Here is a 21726-nt window from a genome sequence, read left to right on the forward strand (position 1 = left end):
ATTCTAACTGAAGGAATTCATGTTGCTGCCTTTTCCTTGTTATTCTTGAAGATGCTTGTTTAATATTCTGATCTTCTATTAAAAGTTGTATTAAAACTCTGAGATTTCTGCTTGCTTGTTTAATACAAAGATGAAGTAATTAATTCAAAAGTGTATCCAGCATAACTGGATGAATAAGATTTTGAATAGTACAAAGCTGTTTAAATTTTTAAGTAAAGAGTTATTAAAAACAGAGAAATGTCAGTTTAAACCATGAAAATCGGCCTTGAGATGATAGGCTTTAGTTGTCTCTCATTCTTACTATTAACATTCAGAGCTTGATTTTACTAAACGGGGTAAAAATTACAAGCAGAAACTGAAGGAGCGCTTTTAAAACACTGAGAGTTTCATTTTAATTCACCATCTGACTTATTCCGCACTTGTGAAGGTGGCTACAACATTCACACAGTTTCAGCTCTTCTTTTGAACATTCACTGTCTGAGACATTTGAATTTTGTAGACATGCTGTTATTTGAACATATTTGGGTAATTTCCATTAATAAGTGGATTGAAATGCAGAATAATATTGGGTCGCCATTACCGCAGACTGTATCATTCCTTTAACTTGAAGCCCATTTCATACATCTCTCTAAGATCAAAAGGAGGAGAAGTCTAAACATGGAGATTTCTGCTATGGCCGGGTACAGCCATTTAACTTCTTCTTTCAACAAGCCAGAGATGGCAGAACTCTCTTTGAAGTGGCAGCCCTGTTGGCCTTTGAAGTCCCTTGTCAATTGCAGAAAGGCTCTGGTGGGGTTTGTTTTGTAGCCAGCTGTCACCGTGAAGGCAGACATGACGTATTTCCAGCAGTCTCACTTCAGGGTCTGTCAAGTGACTGATTTCATAACCAGTCACCATAACAAAGGAGATTCAAACTCACTGACATGAGAGCAAGAGTCCACAGTGAAACTTACTAGGTTCCTCTTGACAGAGCCTGATTTAAATACTCAAGTGACTACACAATGGCAAAGAGATGACGGCTGTGAAGTTAACTGTCACATCTCCTCGGATCCTTGAATATTAAAAATGTACTTTCCATATGTTTATCAATAAAATGTTTCATAACAACAGTATCTTCAATCTTTGCACTGATGAGAAATGATGACTTCTGCAGAAATCAGTAAACTGCTTTAAAAGCACAGTTTACATTGCTAACTTACAACTAGACTTTCTTATATAAGACAATGATTCTCTATAGTTCTGAGACAAATGTTTGCATTTGTAATGCTTTTAGACTGCTCAGCTACTCAAGTCAAAAATCTCCACCACTCCTGACACAGAAATCAGTTTAAGACTTAAAAGGATAAGTAAAGAAAAACAATTTAACATGTGTTAAGAAACTTCCATAAGCTATAAATATAGCCCATGATAGCACTATATAAAAGGAAACAATCTTAATAATATTACAAATCTATTTTTAAGGTGGGGAGAGATGACACCAATCTTGAAAAATCAAATGTTAAATTTACCAATGACGATCAGAAGTATTAATTCCACTGGAAGGAAAACAGGGTAGGAACAAAAAGATTTTCATACTAATCTGACCATAGTTTATGTCTGTTATGTAGAACGTTTTGAGCTTTCACATGTTTTTATGAACATGGCTTGCTGCTATCAGGGCAGAGGACCAGATGTACACAAGGCGTTTAGCTCCCAGGGGCTCTCAGGCCAACCTCAGTGTGGTTAGTGCTGCACGTTCGTCCCAGGAAACACAAGTCCTCTATTTCCCACTGAAGAATAGGTCACAGGAATCCCAACGATTCCTAAATTTTACTTTTCCATTCTGGCTACCATGCTTTAAACTCAAGCAACAAAAAAAAAGGGTAAATTACGCTCAAATAACGATACCTATTCTGAGTCTTTAAATCTACAATTCTGAAATCTTTTGAGTTTTTCTGATCAGATGACAAAGCGCTTCATTAAATCCCATGGAAAGGAACTGCAGCAAAGAATAAAAACATGTATCAATTTTAAAAAATGTTTGGTAATGTCTGTAAAAATCATAAACTTACCATGAAACTTTAAATTGTTTAGTAAATAAAGTGATGCTGCTGCTATTAGGGGTATAGACACTCAGGTGGTCAGAATTAAATTTCATTCATTCACTCATGCACTCAAAAAATATTCATTGATTGCCACTATGTATCAGACGTGACGGTAGGTATCAAAGATACAACAGTAAACAAGACACAGCCTGGCCCTCACGGAGCTTTCATTCTACGAGAGAAGACAGAGAGTCTCTTCGGTGACAGTAAATAAGTCATAACAACACAGTAAAACAAACAGTACAGGATGCTGCTGCAAAACATGGGGGAGACACGTAACTCAGACTTGGAAGGTCAGAGAGGAATGTATGGAAGGAGAAGTGGGATTTATGCAGACAAGAGAAAAGGGCAAAGATGAAGACACTGCTTCATACAGAGGGAAATGTAGTTTCATAAATGCAAACCAGTCTTCACCCTTCTGAAAAAGGACCCAATGAGCGCTGGTGCTCTTTTTCTATCCAAGAAATATTAAATACATCCAAGACTTTACTATCGAAATGATTAAACGAGACTACTGAGAAAACGTTATCGTGGAGACTGGCAGCTAACAGGTAATCAGTAAAGGCAGTGCCTCGAGCAGTCGTATTAAGAGAAAGATGCTAGGTGCGTGTCCTGTGGGCCACATCTTCTGGTAATGAGCCAGGCACATATTTATGGACTCATCAAAAGCTTACTCTGCAGAAAGATACAGAGTAAACAGGTACTCTCTCAGTTTATGTGCATTTGAGGTTAACCGGAAGAGGCGTGTATGCTGTGAATGGCAAACACAAAGCTAAAGTGAAGAAAAAAAGCCAGCCATACCTCATCTCCCGACTTTATATTCTGAGCTCAGAGCACTCTTCTGAGCTAAACGTGTATATCCAACTGCCTACTTGACATCATGAGAAACAGGACACAGGCACCTCCAATTTAACATGTACAAAGCTGACCCCCTACCTTAAACTCTCCCTCCTCCGGCTTCCGCAGAGTTGAATAAACACCACCACCCTCCACTTACACCGTCATGGCAGAAAAGGTGGGCGTCGGCCCCCCCACATCCTCCTCCCTAACCTTCCCCACGCAGACCAGCAGCAGACCCTGCTCGTCCCACCTCCAAGCAGCCAACACCCTCCCACGCCCTTGCATCATGCAGTATCTTCCTGACAGGTACGGCCCTCCTACCCGTGCTCTCTCTCTATTTATTCTTCAGATAACTGCCAGAATAGTCTCTCAAAACCTAAAATGGATTTTCATCACTCTTCTGTTTGAAACAATTCACACCGCAATCTGGTTTCTTCCTACCTCTCCAGTTTCATGTCAGACCATCTGTTCTCACTTGTTTATTTACCCACTCGCCTACCTACGCGCTCAGCCACCAGCTCGCTTCTACTCACTCCTCTCCACTAACCGGTTTTCCTTTGGTTCTCTGATTGCGCCTCGCTCTTCCATCAGGGGGTCCACACACCGTGGTTCCCCCGGAGGTAAACCTCTGGCCATTCTTAATCTCACTAAGTCCTGTATACTTTTCCACGTCTCAGTTTAAGCATCAATGCCTTTGTGATGCCTTCCCTGACCATTCATTCTAAATAAGGTCCTCTTGTTACACTCTTTTGTAAAACACTATACAAGACTATGATTTGTTGGTGGCACAACTTTAAAGAATATGTTTAAATCTGTGATCACCGATCTCCCTAACATATAAACGCCGTTAGGAGAAGGGACCATTTTGTCTGGCTCACAAAAATAGTCACAGCTTCTGGAACACAGCAGCCTCTCAATAAAATTAATTAAATGAACGATGGAATAAATGAAATAGGTGATATCTCTGAGGCCATTAAATTCTTAACAATGCTGGGGTGGCACATACTCCTGGGGGACAGACATCTCCTTCTCACTTGTATAACTATTCTACTCCTTTCTCTGACACTAACTCCAATGCTCATGCTATAAATTTAAGTGTCTAGTTATATGAATATGGAGAAACTCACATGATTATGACATCTCATATTTCCCCATTATTTCTTAAAGGAAAAGTTACTTTTGACTAACATGTAGACCACGGACGTTTTCCCGAAAACAAAAGTGAAAAAAGGACCAAGGACAAGCAAAAAAGTGCATGTCCTTGTATATTTCATTTCTACAACTCTGACAGGCTCAGGAGAAAAAAACTGAGTAGTAGCTGCTAAGTACATGTGTGTCTATGTATTTATCCATCCATCTAACACATCAGAGAATCCAGCTGTCTGATACACTGACCACTGGACAGATTAATTAAATAAATATAAAAACTCAGTCCTGCCGGGGCTCTAGCCACAGCTGAGGCATTCAACTGGAACATGTGGCTGGGCTGTCTGTCATCTTACTCACATCTTATAAGACATACCCAGTGTCTCCAGGTCCTACTGGATAGCGCTCCTATAAAGACTTCGGAGGCTTCAGTAACCATCAAGCACTTGTAACGAAAAATGTATATCCACAGAATTTATGTCAAAAGTGAAAAAGTAACCTCTGTTTAGAATTCAAATCCTTTTAATAGGGAATGGGATTTGGATACCATATGTGAGCACCAAGAGTGTACACCGCTACTGAAAAAAAATCTGTTTTCTAGGTACTTTCAGTACACAGGAAGTGCGTGTGTGTACATCTATGTGTTTAAGGGGAAAAAAAAGTCATGAAAATTCAAACAGATATTTCCAATTGTAATTTAAGGTTATGAGGATCAAACACAAATTTTTAAAATCCTAAATATTTTGTATCTTCTTATTTCTAGGAATAAGGTATAAGCATAATGTTCTAAAATCCATATTTTGCTTCAGATAGTGCTAAAAAAGTATTCTTTTCTTTCCCTTTCTCCTTCCTAAAGAAACCCACAGAATACACGACTTTGTAAAACTGAAAAATATTTAGCATTAGGATAGGATTTCACAGTACACATTTCTAGTCCTTTACTAAAGCTACCCAAACTATCTTCATGAGGAGAACCTAAAACTAAACTGGAAAATAATGCACAGACTACGATCCTGCACTGACCTAAGACACACTCTCAGAGAACGAACAACCCAATGAGCAAAACCATGCCCACCTGAGCAACCTGTTAGCCGGCCGTGGCATCCTCAGCTGATGTAGATACTACAAATTCTAGGCCAGGCAAGGGGAGAGGACAAGGATTTCCTCAATTCACAGGAATTCAAACTTCATATATATGTAACCGGGAACTTTTAACAATAAGCATGTCATCACTGGTACCGAATCAACCAGGTAGGGTCTATAGATAGTAAGTTTCTCTGGGGCCTAGCCAGGTTGGACCAGTCCTCCCCTTGGAGCTATCGAGGGCAGTGGTGGTAGCAAGAGAAGTATCAGTAGTAGCTAATGTTGACTGACTACTCTCTTTACACATACAACAACCTCTCTTCATGTGGCAGATATACCAGATTATGCCAGCACCTTTATAGCACTATATACCAGTACCAAGTTTCTTTGACAGCTCAAGAACTGACACAGAAATAACTCGCCCAAGATCACAATTTGTAAGTGATGGAACCATAATTCCAACGAAGGCTTCCAACTTGAGAACCCACTTTTCTAGCCACCAGGTACTATAGTTTCCCTAAAGTTCTGCAGTGGCCTTCTGAACTAGAGAGTCACAGTATAAAATCTCTGTACCTAACATATCACTTCTGCCTTTCTTGGACTTGATTCTCCCAACACTGAGGACGCTAATTTCAGCTTTGTAGGATAAGAGTGTTTTCTCAGATGAGATGAAAAAGCCTGAGGGAAAAACTGGTTTGAGGCTAAGAAATAAAGAGTTCTGAATCTGGATGGTTTCAGGTTGAGATTTCAATGAGATACTGGAGTAAAGATACAAAGTAGACATGAAGTAGACTTAGCTTGGATCTCAGAAGAGAGAACTGGGCTGAAAGTACAAACCTGACGTGGTAGCAATTCTACTTCTCCTACTAATACAGCTAACATTCTTCAGCACAATTTCTTAGTTCTTATCCTGAACAAGTTTCTTGCTAGGGCATTCTCATCTCAGAAAATGGAACCACCACCTCTCAGGCGTCCTGTCAGAAATCGGAGGATCATTTTTGTTTCTTTTTCACCCTTATCCATACATGCAATTCATCAAATCTTTTTAGCTCTGTTTCTATTCTAAACCTGCTCACTCTTCTCCACCTCCGCTGCCAGTATATGAGGTACTCAGCCTAATCTGCCCGCCCGCCCCTAGACCAGGAGTCTTCCACAACGACTGTGTTTGTATACCTCTTAAAGACTTTATATAACTAGGATCTTAACTTGATATATGATTTTTTGGCATCATAAGTTAAAGAGTTGGTATCGCATCATAAGTTAAAGGGTTGGTAGGCATCGAGGGAATTTAAATCAACATAATAAAGGCCATATATGACAAACCCACAGCCAGCATCATTCTCCATGGTGGAAACCTGAAACCATTTCCACTAAGATCAGGAACAAGACAAGGTTGCCGACTCTCACCACTATTGCCCAACATAGTTTTGGAAGTTTTAGCCACAGTAGTCAGAGAAGAAAAAGAAAAGGAATCCAAATCAGAAAAGAAGAAGTAAAACTGTCACTGTTTGCAGATGACATGATACTATACATACAGAATCCTAAAGATACTACCAGAAAACTACTAGAGCTAATCAATGAATCTGGTAAAGTAGCAGGATACAAAATTAATGCACAGATATCTGTTGCATTCCTATACACTAATGATGAAAAATCTGAAAGAGAAATTAAGGAAACACTCCCATTTACCATTGCAACAAAAAGAATAAAACAACTAGGAATAAGGGCTTCCCTGGTGGTGCAGTGGTTGAGAGTCCGCCTGCCGATGCAGGGGACACGGGTTTGTGCCCCGGTCCGGGAAGATCCCACATGCCGCGGAGCGGCTGGACCCGTGAGCCATGGCCGCTGAGCCTGCGCATCCGGAGCCTGTGCTCCGCAACGGGAGAGGCCACAACAGTGAGAGGCCCGCGTACTGCAAAAAAAAAACAAAAAAAAAAACCACCTAGGAATAAACCTACCTAAGGAGACAAAAGACCTGTATGCAGAAAACTATAAGACACTGATGAAAGAAATTAAAGGTGATACAAACAGATGGAGAGATATACCATGTTCTTGGACTGGAAGAATCAACAAATGACTATACTACCCAAAGCATCTACAGATTCAGTGCAATCCCTATCAAACTACCAATGGCATTTTTCACAGAAGTAGAACAAAAGAATTTCACAATTTGTATGGAAACACAAAAGACCCCGAAAAGCCAAAGCAATCTTGAGAAAGAAAAACAGAGCTGGAGGAATCAGGCTCCCGGACTTCAGACTATGCTACAAAGCTACAGTAATCAAGACAGTACGGTACTGGCACAAAAACAGAAATGTAGATCAACGGAACAGGATAGAAAGCCCATGCACATATGGTCACCTTATCTTTGATGAAGGAGGCCAGAATATACAGTGGAGAAAAGACAGTCTCTTCAATAAGTGGTGCTGGGAAAACCATACAGCTCTGTGTAAGAGAATGAAATTAGAACACTCCCTAACACCATACACAAAAATAAACTCAAAATGGATTAAAGACCTAAACGTAAGGCCAGACACTATAAAACTCTTAGAGGAAAACAGAGGCAGAACACTCTGTGACATAAATCACAGCAAGATCCTTTTTGACTCACCTCCTAGAGAAATGGAAATAAAAACAAAAATAAACAAATGGGACCTAATGAAACTTAGAAGCTTTTGCACAGCAAAGGAGACCATAAACAAGATGAAAAGACAACCCCCAGAATGGGAGAAAATATTTGCAAATGAAGCAACTGACAATGGATTAATCTCCAAAATATACAAGCAGCTCATGCAGCTCAATATCAAAAAAACAAACAACCCAATGCAAAAATGGGCAGAAGACCTAAATAGACATTTCTCCAAAGAAGACATACAGATGGCCAAGAAGCACATGAAAAGCTGCCCAACATCACTAATTATTAGAGAAATGCAAATCAAAACTAGAATGAGGTATCACCACACACCAGTTAGAATGGGCATCATCAGAAAATCTACAAACAACAAATGCTGGAGAGGGTGCAGAGAAAAGGGAACCCTCCTGCACTGTTGGTGGGAATGTAAAATGATACAGCCACTATGGAGAACAGTACGAAGGTTCTTTAAAAAACTAAAAACAGAATTACCATATGATCCAGCAATCCCACTACTGGGCATATACCCTGAGAAAACCATAGTTCAAAAAGACACATGCACCCCAATGTTCATTGCAGCACTATTTACAATAACCAGGTCATGGAAGCAACCTAAATGCCCATCGACAGACGAATGGATAAAGAAGTTGTGGCACATATATACAATGGAACATTACTCAGCCATAAAAAGGAACGAAATTGAGTCATTTGTTGAGACGTGGATGGATCTAGAGACTGTCATACAGAGTACAGTAAGTCAGAAAGAGAAAAACAAATATTGTATATTAACGCATGTATGTGGAACCTAGAAAAATGGTACAGATGAACCAGTTTGCAGGGCAGAAGTTGAGACACAGATGTAGAGAACAAACATATGGACACCAAGGTGGGAAAGCAGTGGGGGGGTGGGGATGGTGGTGTGCTGAATTGGGCGATTGGGATTGACATGTATACACTGATGTGTATAAAACTGATGACTAATAACCTGCAGTATAAAAAGCAAACAAACAAACAAAACAACTAATACTAAACTTTCTTTGGGTTATTTGTATGGAAATATGTTAATATAAATGCTTCAGACATTATATGAAATTCCTAAAAATCTTATATGTTCTGGTATAATGTTATAAGTCATAAATTCTAGTTATTACTTTAAAATGTATATCTCAGAAATAACTAAATTTCCTTGTCAATTGCATTATTATGAACTTTCATCAAATCTTTAACCGTGGTCATTTTTAAGGCTTTTGTCACTCACAGACAGTTCTGGGTGCACTCTGATGCTTTTGCAAATACGTTCCTATAAAAGGGTTTCATCTTCAGGGAATTCATGGAAAAGACTCTGACAAGCACAGGTTTCTGGTAACTGACTATACTGCTGAACTGAATGAATAAGCATGTTCAGAACTCTAATGGAAAACTGATGAACTCATAAAAGCGCTCACAAAAGATCAAGATGAAAAAATTAATGACATGGGACTGAGCGAACTGGTGAGGATGATTATAATTTTTGTGACTTTCTGTTTGAATTAAAAAAAAAAATCCCACAAGGACTCAGAGGCAAAAAATATACAAATCAATTTTCTCTGCAAAGTAAAGGAGCTGTTACAGTGGAGGATTCCTGGACTGAATGTCAATATTACGACATAGTATGAGTGTGTTTCGTGTTTGGTAATTGCAATCATTGTTGCTTTTGTTGTGGTCACCCATTTACAATGCTTGGTGTCAGTCTATTTATCTCTTGTAAAAATAAAATACAGTGTGCGTGTGTGTGTGTGTGTGAAAAAAGAAAAAAAGAAAGTACAAGAAAAATAAATAACATAAAAATAGCCTATTGGGCTTCCCTGGTGGCACAGTGGTTGAGAGTCCGCCTGCCGATGCAGGGGACGCAGGTTCGTGCCCCGGTCCGGGAAGATCCCACATGCCGCGGAGCGGCTGGGCCCGTGAGCCACGGCCACTGAGCCTGTGCGTCTGGAGCCTGTGCTCCGCAACGGGAGAGGCCACAACAGTGAGAGGCCCACGTACCGCAAAAAAAAAAAAAAAAAAAAAGCCTATTAATATCAATCTGCCCCAGAAAGCAAATTATAAACAGTTCACACAATAGCTTAAAAAAGAACATGTAACAGCAGTCTATATGCCATAACATGATTCATTATTAATTGCCAAAATTTCTACATGATCTCTGGTATGCAAGACTTGTCACTAAACAATGATCCCAAAGCAGAAAAAAATCTTTACAGAAAGACAAAATGGGGAACATTTTGAAAATAGAGGGAAGAATGTAAAAAAGATAAAATCAAGATACAAAAAAATCCCTCCTTACCCTGGAACAATGGTTGACACTACCCCTTCTCTGAGGCTCTCCACTACCCAAGCTCTGTTTAATTGTACATTAATAAATATTCAAATAGAAAGTGGACTGAGACATTTATCTAAGAATAGGGCACTGAAAGAAACTCATTCTGGAAAGATCAATTTTCCTTCAGCTTTGCTAATAAATGTCAGTTTGTCTTTCTACACTTGACACTAAAGAAACCAGATCCTTGTATCTAAGTTATGAGGGGACTCCCTGGTAGTATACACCATGACACGTCTGCTTTGAAAGGTACCCTTCTTCCTTGCTATGGAGCTACCCTAGCTCACAAGAGCTCTGGTGGTCTGATCAAAGGGCTCCCCAAAAGATTCATGTCACCCTCTCACTGAACACTTTTTACCAATAGTTTGGCACTTATGTTTCTCCAACAAAGAGATGGAAACAACACTGGAAAAGAGACACTCTTATAATGGGAACTGAGATTAGAGCCTTCACTTGTTAAAACTATTTCTTCCATTCAGACCTCCCACCTTTATTCTTGCTAATAAAAAGTTTAAAGCAAGGGTAGAGAATCTAAAAAGACATATAAAAACATAGAAAACAAACAGAAACAGCAGAATTCTTTAACAAGTCACCTCCGGGTTGAGATGCTGATCTGGGACTCCCAGGTGTCATGACATCCATGTCCTTCATACCTGTTACCAACCTCAACTTGTTATAACTTTAACGGCTCTTGTGAACAAGACAGGCTATAAAATAAATAAACGTTTTGCTATTTAAATCAACGTCTTTGACTCAGAAGTGTTTGTGTTTTCCCATTCAATTTAAAAGCAGGGTTGTGCTCAGTCTGGTGACAGACAGGCAAGTTAAATTTCATCTCATCAGGTGTGTCAGCATATACAACATCAGTATATACAAGTCAGCCCCAAATATGTAACGCACAGATGACTGCATTAACATGAATCAATTCTTAATACGGCTGTGTTTTAATTCTTATTTAACTCTAAATACTTACACTCAGTGAAGTGCTTTGAAACCCTGCAAACATACATTACGTACTGTTCACCTGAGCCATACTGGCTGGGCTTCACCCTCCTTTAACCAGCAGCACTGCCGTAACTGTAAAAAATCGCAGACCTGTTTTTCAGCACTGGTCCTGGCTGACTCCTCCTGTGCCAGCACCATCTCTCGCTCTGCAGTTATCTGTACACTTTCTCTTAGTGCTTCTTCCAGCTCTTCAATCCTGTCATCCTTCTTACGGAGACTGTCCTGGAAAACGACGGAAGACCAGGTGAAGGAGACTAATTAACTCAAGGAGAGCCCATTTATCAAGGAAGGGCTATGTGCTTATAAAATGTTCTTCCCTTCAGAAGTACATCTAGGCCAAAAAGATATGGACACAAAGGAAAGAATAAAACAGGGGAAGAAAGACGTAAAGAGGTTGAAGAAGTAAGCATATTATTAAGAGCAAAGGGTCAAGTTAGTTAAGCAAGAGAAACCTGTGATGGACTTCCTCCGTAACACACAGAAGAAAACTGTTAGTGTTAGGCAGATAGGCAGCAGGGGCTTGATTATCTAAAAATGCAAAGCCGTTTCTGAGCTACTCTCTAAACTGGGCTTATAGCCAGCTTTGATGAAGCCTAAGTCACAAGACTCAAGAGCTAAACATTCTCTCCCTGCAAAGTTAAGCCCAGATGAAAAAGTAAACCGCATGATCAGTCGGATTATATGCTACATATAGACAATTGTTGGCAAATTCATTTTTAAAAAAAGAAATGCAAAAGGAGATTTTTCCTCATGAATTCAAGAGAGTAAAGTTTTCTCTCAATCTCATGCAAGAAAACTAAAAATAACTGGTGATAAGTAACTGGTCTGGCTAAGGATGAGTAATTTGGTTAGACAACCAAAACCCACTAGGCCTAATATTCTACACAAGTCTAAGAAGTAACTTTTGGGGAGGTAAATATGGATTTCTACCGGAAAGACAAACAAAATCCTACAGGACTTTAAAATCATGTAAGATAGACGATCTTAAAAGAAGAAGAATAAATGAAACAGTTTTCAAGTAGTATGAAGAACTGGATCCATCAGATTATTCTAAGCATTTCTTCTTTAAATAGAACCAGAAGACTAAGAATAAAGTGCTACCTTTTATTAACAGATGAGACAAAGAACAAGATTTGTCCATTCATTCTCCAACTTGCTGAACACTCACATCAGCAAAAGATACCAAAGGATTTTGTCTTTTATCTATGCAACTCTTATTTGATCTTACTGTAGTTCAGTTTTCATAAGTACAAAGTACAAGAAAGTCCTTTTTTGACAACTCTGTCTTCAGAAATCTAGAACTGAAATCTAGAACTGAAATCTCTACGTCAGAGTTTTCTCCCAACTTTGATGGAATGGCATCTATTCTTTAACATCCTTCCTAATAAAAAGCTGTTATATCTTTTGCTCTCTCCCATTTTTCTCAATTAAAAAAAAAGATTTAGGAAAAAGAATCTTCACATTTTGATGATGTATGTTCTTTTTTTTTTTAAGTTTTCATTCTTCTCGGAGATAATGTTATAAAATACTCTGATTTAGTCCCTAATTAAGGTTCTGTTTTATGCAGGGCAGTTTAGCTACATCAAAAAATGCTCTTTGTTGAAATCTAAATGCTTCCAGTTTGCTTGCCACTAACAGCGGACTACAATAAGGGTTTCTACAATGAGGCCAAGCAGAGAGAGACAAGGAATGACTCCCTTGAAAACAAAGTCCAACATAGTTTCTCTTGATTCAAAGAAAATGAAATGTAACAGAAGGATTAAGTGGAAAGGAATGGATGCAATGATCTGTGCAGTCCTGTCAAATCCTCTAATGAATGACTACATCTGTAGTAACATGGGGATTCTGAATTACAGGTTCCTGTAAGCAAATAGAAACACAAATGGTTCCCGTTATCAATTAGCTGCGAATAGCTCAGTGTTATGTTTATGTCCAGCCTATTGCATCCTTCACCCTTAAACTGTCTTCTGGAGATCTCCTGAGAGGCTTCTGGTAACCTAACCTAAAATGAGGGTTATTCCAAATAACTTCCCAGGAACCCAATTTCAAGCAAACAGGTTTACTTGCTCTTCTGCATGGGCCAAAAAACAGCTTTGAGGCTTTATCAATAAAACTTTTTTTTAGAGCGAGGATAATTAGTAATTTGTCATACTGAAAGTTTCCCTGAAACCAGTGTTAAAACCAGAGTCTACCAGATGAGCTGTGTGTGCAAGGTCATTTATTTAAAAGTTTTCTGGACCTAATGGCAAAGCCTGGTGCAAAATCTTTCTCCATGACAAAAACGAAAAACAGAAGCCAAGTGAAACCACAAATAAAAAGAAGAGGAGAAGAGACTGTTGAATCATTTTTATGAGATACTGTAAGTCATGTTACATCTCAGTATAAAACTAGGTATGGGACCATCTGCTCTAAGGAACTCATATTAAACCAGGGCAATAACGAGAAAAATGAAGATAGCAAATCAAATACCACCCCCACCATCTTTAACAAAGTCCAACTACTGAAACCATACAGTGAATAAAATTTGGCTCTAGTTTTGTTTTTGGAATCTTAACAGATATCTGCTAAGGCAAACCAAGGAAGTTTCCTTTGTACTGAACAAAACCTTGAATCTATTTCATTTAATAAAATATTGAGCCAATGCCAGAAATAAATAGAACCTTTTAGTTCTACAAATATTGGAGCCCTAACCACACTGCTAGGTCATATTTATAATTATTCTTTCTTGTCCTCACTGTTTCTTCAAGGTTAAATACATTTTTCTGCACTTAGATTATAATATGGGTACTTTTTTGTAACGTTTAGAATACTAGAAAAAAGAAAAGATCTTAAAAAGCTCAGAATGGGCAAAAATGATCACCCATAAAGAATAAAAAAATGGAAGGCAGTGGAATTTTTAATGGCAACACAGAAAACTAGAAGACAATTGAGGCGATGCCTTTAAAACTCTGAGGGAAAGATGACTTCTGATATAGAATTCTACATCCAACCTGTCAATCTAATGTGAGGGTGGAATGCAAAGTCTGAAAAACTTTACCTCACATCACAGACCCTCAGAGAGCTACCAGGTCTGTGCTCTGTCTCAAATGCATGGTGAAGGGAACTGTGGAGGTGACAACAAGCCTGGAGAATAAGTACAGTTTCGAGTAGAGGACAGAAAACTCCAGGAAAGATGTTTCCAAGAAAAAAGTGCAGGTAGAGATTACCTGAGGTTAATTAATAAGGGATGATGTATTTTACAACAGTAACAATATTGGGAGGAATGTCATGGTTGGAAAAAACTGTAAGTTTTTGGGATTAACTGGTGATATGTATACAAATAACTAATAAAACAAACAAACCAATTACCACCACCAGGAAAAACTACAAGTCCAATAAAGGAAATGAAGTCATAATATACTACGTGCCTTGGTCACAATAATGCAAAACTTGATATAATTATATTGGAAAGACAGAGAGGGAAGAGTGTGGGGTTACTTGTGTAAAAAAGCCAATTCCTCATCACTCAGGATAAGAACTCAATACATAACTAATGTCCAAATGAGAAAAATAATCAAATAACGATAAAAAAGTGGAAGTAAACAACAGAAGAAACAACCCAAAGAGGTGAAAGTGGTCATCTCCGAGGGGCAGGAATCAAGGTTAGACAAGAACGAGGCAGATGAGCCGTACAGTACTGCCTTGCTTTGTATACAATATAAATATATATTGTTCTGAAAGAAATCAAAATGAAATTTAAAATGTTAAAAGAATAGTGCACACTGCCAAGTAAATTAATAAGAATATAGAGAATTTTTGGAAATAGTTATAAATGTGGTGACTATTTCAGATACTGATACTCTAAACACATTAACTATTTATTACGGAAGGAGAAGAGCTGACTGGACAAATGCGTCACAACTCAGTGTTAACGGCAAAAAGGAATAAAAGTTTAAGGAAACAGCACGTATGAACTTCAAGCCACTGTGCTCTTCAGCTTTCCCTTCAAAAGCCCTGTGAAGACACAGGGAACAGACCTGTGGCTGCCAAGGTGGTGGGGGGATGAGAGACGGAGGGATGGGGAGTTTGGGGTGAGCAGATGCAAACCATTATACGCAGAATGGATAAACAATAAGCGCCTATGTACAGCACGGGGAACTATATTCAATGTCCTCTGATAAACCATAATGGAAAAGCATATGAAAAAGAACGTACATGTATAACTGAGTCACTGTTGTACAGCAGAAATTGACACACTGTAAGTCAACTAGACTTGAATAAAATAAAAATTTTAAAAAGTCCTGTGAATTTCTTCATGTCAATAATTTGCTTGAGTGGGTCAAAATGATGATGATAAATTCCTTTCCAGTCTTTAGGTAACTGTGGGATACTCCAAATAATAACATTTTTTAAAGGAATGATAATGTTGCCATAAGTTCTGCTATTAACCCAAAGATTCTGAAGATATCTAAAGCTTAAACATCTCAACAGCCGAGGTCTGAGGCACCAAGCCAAGAGCTTTCAAAACTGTCCCCCATCCCCTTTTCTGTGCAAATGGTTTCATACATACACACACACACACACACACACACACACACACACATACCTATAAAAACAGTAGTGAGTAGATTTCGGTGATAGAGTTTGACACAGAATTCTGGTGATAAAACTGCTCGTCTATACTATACTTAACAGTGTGTTTTGGTTTGAAGAGAAAAGTCTCTCACCTGTTCACTGCCCTAACTTTGAGCAGAAGTGACAGTGACCACCAGCTTCTCTGAATACGTGTGACGCAATAAAATGTCACTTGGTAAAGTGGTGGACTTCAGAAACTGTGAAACACAACAGACTCGGTACACTCTCAGGCCCAGGCTCGAGGAAGTAGGGGATGTGCTGAGCCCCCGGAAAGTACTCCTTGGTGGCTCTGAGAGTCATTGTACCAAGTACAGCCTAAGGCCCTGAATGTGCTTTACAGTCTTAACTAGACTTTCTCTTTCAAAAAGTCCACATTCACCCATCTTCAACATAAATCATGAGGCAGCCACACCACTCAAGTCTGTAATCCTGGAGAAATCTGCACAGAAGCTCCGAGATCCCTAATCCCTTCTATCCCTGGGACACTCCACAGGCTCGAAGGCTCTGACGCATCCAGAAAGCAGAAAGATGACTTACTGGAACTAAATGTAGATAGAGATTAAAGTTAAGTTTGAGAACTTCATTCCTGTTGTTCATACGCATTATTGACTTGCAGCTAGCCTGGAATAAAATCATAACTTCACTAGCCACATGTAGCTAATGAGCACTTAAAATGTGTCCAAACTAAGATGTGCTATAAATTCTAAAGACTTACTGCCTCCCCAAAAAAGGAATGTAAGATAGTTCATTAATAACCTTCACACTGATTATGTGTTGAAATGGCAATATTTTGGATATACTGGATTAAGTAAAGTACATTATTAAAGTCATCTGTTTCCTTTTAGTTTTTTTTGTGATGCTATTAGAAAATGCAAAATTATACGTGTGCTCACGCTGTATTTCTACTGGACACCGCTCAAGTTTTTACATACGAAATGCATCTATAAAAGGCTATACAACACACCATGTTTTACATAAATTCGTAACTCTTCTCTCAGTTCGTAGCCTGTTAGCACATAAATATGAGGTACTAGGTGAGAATCCTTACGGAAAACACTGTCAAAAGCTCTAACAAGTGACTGACAATTACTGCAGTGATAACATGAGTAACTGAAATTCAAATAGCACTGACTGTTCTATCAACAGAGGAAACCAAACTGTGAATTGAAAGGAAAAAGAAAAATTCAGGCATGTGGCAGATCACTTTAGTACCTAGGATATAAAGTGCCTATGTTAGCTATTAATTATATCAATTTAACACGTTACCTCAATGCTTAGCAGCTTAAAAGGACAGTGAACATTTGTTGTCTCGCAGTTTCTGTGGGTCAGAAACTCAAGAGCAGCTTAACCTAACAGTCTGGCTCCAGGTTCTCTCACTGGGGGACAGCTGAGAGGTCTGCCAGGATTCAGTCCTCTGCTTCCTCTTACAAGGTTGGCGAGTTGGTGATGACCACTGGCAAGGGGCCTCTGCTCCTCTCCACATGGCACCTGGCATTCCTCAGAGCAGGTGACCCTGGAGAGCAAGGCAGGGCATCCACGTCTCTTGTGTTCCAGCTTCAGAAGTCACATATCATCACATCTGACACTTTCTCCTGTGCACAAAGACTAACCCTGCCACAAGACTACACAAGGCCACAAATACCAAGAGGTAAGGATGCTCTGGGGCCACCTTGGAAGATGGTTTTCATAGTACCCGAGGATATCGCTCCAGTACAAGAAAACTGGATTATCAACGAAGCAATGAAGAATGAAAACAGTGATTAACAGAACTGCTTCTGAGAGAAAAATAACTGTTAGGATAAGAGAGCCTTTACTACAAAGACACAGCTTTTGTTATGAGATTATATTAAAGTGGAACCCAAACGATACCAAATTAAAATGAAATCCAGACATACCTAAAATGTAAAAGGCAGACATTCAGAAGACATCACAAAATTGGGTTATGGATCAGCGTATCATTGGATATGAGATCAGCAAAATATGCATTCTGTCAGGAATTATTTAGAAGAAAGTCTGCAACTGGATTGAGTTGTAAGGGGAGATGTTTTCTTGGGATTATGGTAAACATTAGAGTAATCCAACTGAATTCAATGACAGTTCAGTCCTAAGAACACACAACAACATGCCAGTCAGTCACAGTTCAACTGAAAACAAACTCCTGGGTCAATGTTCGGAGAGCTAGCCATACAACAGAGGTTTATTAATACGTTTAGCCTCCACATTTTGGGGGAATTAAGCCAGTTTTTTAAGAAAATATGAGAATGAAATATTCAGAGTCTTGCTGGCTCCCACTGAGCAAAGCCCTCTATAAACTCCTGATCCCTCATGGATTTTGATGATAATTAAGTCTAATCTTTACGCCAACTCTACTTATTAGCTGGGGTCCAATGAGACCACTTCATTCACAGAGGAAAGGGTTCAACGCAGGTGGTTTTTGTGACTAGTTCTGGGGGCATGGTAGAGGGAGAACGAGAGGAAAGGGGAAGCTACCACAGAATTTCTCGTATCTTTAAACAAGAAGCCTCCTATACTCAAACGAGATTAGGGCAAAAGCTGTGACAGCTGTAACTTCACTCAGGCAACTGAAGAAGACTGGACCGGACCCTTTAGCAAATCCCATAATCCCACTCCCTTAAAACACTCCTCTGAACTTTACTTCTTGACATCAGCTCTGTCAACATCAGCTATAAACCAGCTGTAAGACTCTACTCCCCACTGCCTTGCCTTCAGATCAAACGTTCACTAAGGAAAGCAAAGGCAAGAGGAAACAAGGAACAAGAGCAATCAGAAATTAATGTTTTGTTCTCTTCAAACAGCTCCCTCAAAATTAAAAGAAAAAAAAGGCTCACTATACAGTAACATAAAAAGAAATCACTTGATACGGACAAATCCCATTAAGCTTTTCTCAGCAGCAGAAGGAAGGTCACTGCAGATTTCACGAATATCTGAGGGAACAGCCCCCCACGTCCACTCATCCCCCTGCCCTGGCCCTGCCAGTGGAGGTCATTCCCTCAGCTTAACATTAAGAGCCACTTCCTCTGGGGTAAACACCACTTACCAGAGAGTTTAACATGCTCTGAAAGATATTAATGTTAACTGCTATCCATTCTCCTTACTGTGAAGAGACCATGCTTCCTTCTCCATCACCCTCAACCCCACTGCTATACCTCCTCCCCATCCCGCAAACATAAATACACATGCGGAAGATTTCATTAAAATCATTCAACAGGTCAGAATTCAATTACCAACTGCTCAGATGCTTAGTGGGGGGGGGGGGGAGTTGAAGCCAGATGCATTGATGAAGTCAATTTTAAGAAAAGAAAGCTAGCCTAACACAGAGACAGAATTTGGTTACACACCAACCACTTTTTGGTTTAAGGAAATGCTTTGGGTTCAAATGTAAAGATATTTTCTCCCCCTGTTCCCTTTAAAGTCCCTCAAATATCTCCCACAGTTCAAGTTGTTAAAAATCGAAGTCAAAACAAAAGCAGATGCATTTCATTAAGGAAATGGAAACATATACATATAAAATAATGCTTTATATAAATAACTTTTATGGGGCACCGAGTACAAATATCCCACATAGATTGGCCAGGTGCTCATCTTGAAAATTCTGGTAGCTGGTAACAGCAGTTCAGGCAAGGACATGGGGTTTACCTAATCGTAGGACACGTCTCCTCTGATCACTAATGCTTATTAAAAAGAACAAGCACAAATTTTCAAAGTCTTCCCCCAAAACCCCAAGGATAGTCTTTTACTTAATATAATAAACAATTGATGTGGTCCATAAGAGGCTGTCTCTCTTGCCTTTGAGGTCTTGGCAAAGGTGCTATATATACACCTGTTTCTGCTCTCTCTTAAAAATAAAAGGAATCTCTTTGGAGATTCAACTTTCCAAACGCAAAGGAGGAGTTTCCACGATAACACAAAGGAAAGGATTAAACCGTATGTTTCACTGAAGTGAGACCCTAGTACTTGTGAGAAATTTCATGACAAATGTAACTTTAACCACTTACTGATTTATGGGGAGCGTTCCTGAAATAAGCTCAAATGATGTGATTCAAAGTTCCCATAGAAGGGGCTAAACTTAACGGCAGGAAGTAGCTTAGTAGGCTACACAATCACACCATCAATAAACATCCTTTCAGTAAGTTTCACATGGAGCTGAACTTTGTCCAGAGGAAAACACGTCTACTGAGGACATTTCAAACATGGCAGAATTTCTTAAAGTCATTTTAAGACTTGTTTTGCTTTTTTCCTAAATGGTAAGAAGTGGCACAGTTTGAGCTAAAAGCTTTAAAAATTTGCACATGTGCCAACAATATAAGTAGGTGCTTTACCTGCAGGAAAACACAATTTTCAAGTTAATTTCAGCAACTATCCACAGGGTTGTAAAAACAGATGCTGATTTGTATGTACACTTTTCCTATATAATCCCTAACTCCATTTAATATTTGTTGAGTACTCCATAAAAACCCACTTATGCTCATATTCCAGATAGAAAAAGCCCTAAGAAAAAAACTAATCCAAAGGGAACAGAGGATATAGAATTAAATCTTTAAATAGGTCAAGAAGGTCTGTTAAGAAGAAACCAAAATTTATTTTTACAAAAACAAGAAGAACATTAATACATCAGAGGTATCTTGCACGTGACACATCACATACTATTTCTGGGAGGATGTCAGATAATCAATTTTTTAAAAGGTTATCTTAAACCATTATCCCCATGGTCAATGGAAAAAGCAAGGATAAGTGGTCTTCATTTCAGAAAGAAAAAAAAAAAAAAATCTCTTACCAAAATGGAAGAAAACAAATTTTTGTAGGTAGAGCAAATAAAATACAACTGTAAAGAAAAACACAAATGTTTCACTGATTCTGCATCTAAGAGGAGAATATGCCTAAATACACGTAAAGCTGCATTCCCCTATCTCTATTTCTATTGTTTTCACTTTCTTTGAACTTTATTCTTAATAGTCATTGGTCTCAGGAGAGCTGGCTCACAATGTTCTTTCAGCAGTCCCATTAATCTCCCTGACAGCCCTCTCTCTCAAGGTTAAATTCAGATACTTATCTTTGTCATAAATAAAAACAAAGCACCAAACCACTACTGACATGAGCCACTACCCCCAGTTCAGTCTGCTTTGCCGTATTAGAACCTGCAGTTCTGTCAAAAGACGAAGTGTCACTGCTGAAAGAATAAAAATATGAAAGGTAGACATCCTGAGCCAAGGGAAGATGGCATTTCCTTTGTTAAAATATGCGAGGCCCTTAGAGGGTAACCTGTGAAATTTTAAAGAATATTAGGGTGCTAAATATAATATCATTATACAACATTTTTAAAATTTGTAGCTAAATTTTTATTACTTATAACAATAATTGTAGCTGTAATTAATGAACAGCTGCCTCTATAAAAGATTAAGAAATGCTAAAAAGAAATTTAAAAAATAGCCCTTAACCTAAGGCAGATATAAATTAGTCGGGGGGGGGGGGGGAGAAGAATGATTAAATCACACAGGAACAATTCTAAAACAATGTATTGAAAAATATAAAACAATAAAATATAATTAAACATACTGGCTGAGGAACAACAGATAAGACAATAACAAGAACAGGGTAGAGTTCATTAACAAAAGTTAATTTTAAGCCAGAATCTTCAGGCAGTAAAGCTGGACATCCACAGGAAGAAGACTGCATGAGTAGAAGAGCATAAGTTAGAAAACCAATAAACTATACTTAAGGAACACCAACACTATCAGGTTGTATAGAACAGATTAGCTATGCTAGTGAGTATCTCACCTAAAAATGAGGCTAGAAATTCTTAAAGGATTCGGTTGACAGGAAGCTCCCAAGGGCAGGCTAAGATGCTTGTGAATGAGAGGTCTTGACATCTATTGATGCAACTGAAATCAATAAACAATTTTATAGAGAACCAACAATGGGCAAAGTACCAAGACAGGGTTCCCAAA

The 21726-nt window shown here is 38.8% G+C and overlaps 1 protein-coding gene across 18 annotated transcripts in view; it reads right to left on the minus strand.

The window, feature by feature from the left end:
- The window catches only part of ERC1 (ELKS/RAB6-interacting/CAST family member 1), a 387721-nt gene that overhangs the window by 190077 nt on the left and 175918 nt on the right, over nucleotides 1-21726 (minus strand). For 11 of the 18 annotated variants that reach the window (XM_089919951.1, XM_022577191.2, XM_089919948.1 and 8 more), the window contains one exon: nucleotides 11237-11368. The exons of 6 other annotated variants lie outside the window; for them this stretch is intronic. In XM_089919951.1, coding sequence (XP_089776077.1) covers nucleotides 11237-11368 — 132 coding nt within the window. Of the gene's footprint in view, nucleotides 1-1887; nucleotides 11369-21726 lie in introns of all 18 variants that reach the window. One more of the 18 variants, XR_016394796.1, reaches the window with a different exon arrangement.

The sequence above is a fragment of the Delphinapterus leucas genome, chromosome 11, assembly GCF_059928025.1.
Source record: "Delphinapterus leucas isolate spDelLeu-1000000601 "Yukka" chromosome 11, BTC_Dleu_Yukka2, whole genome shotgun sequence".
Classification (NCBI taxonomy): domain Eukaryota; kingdom Metazoa; phylum Chordata; class Mammalia; order Artiodactyla; family Monodontidae; genus Delphinapterus; species Delphinapterus leucas.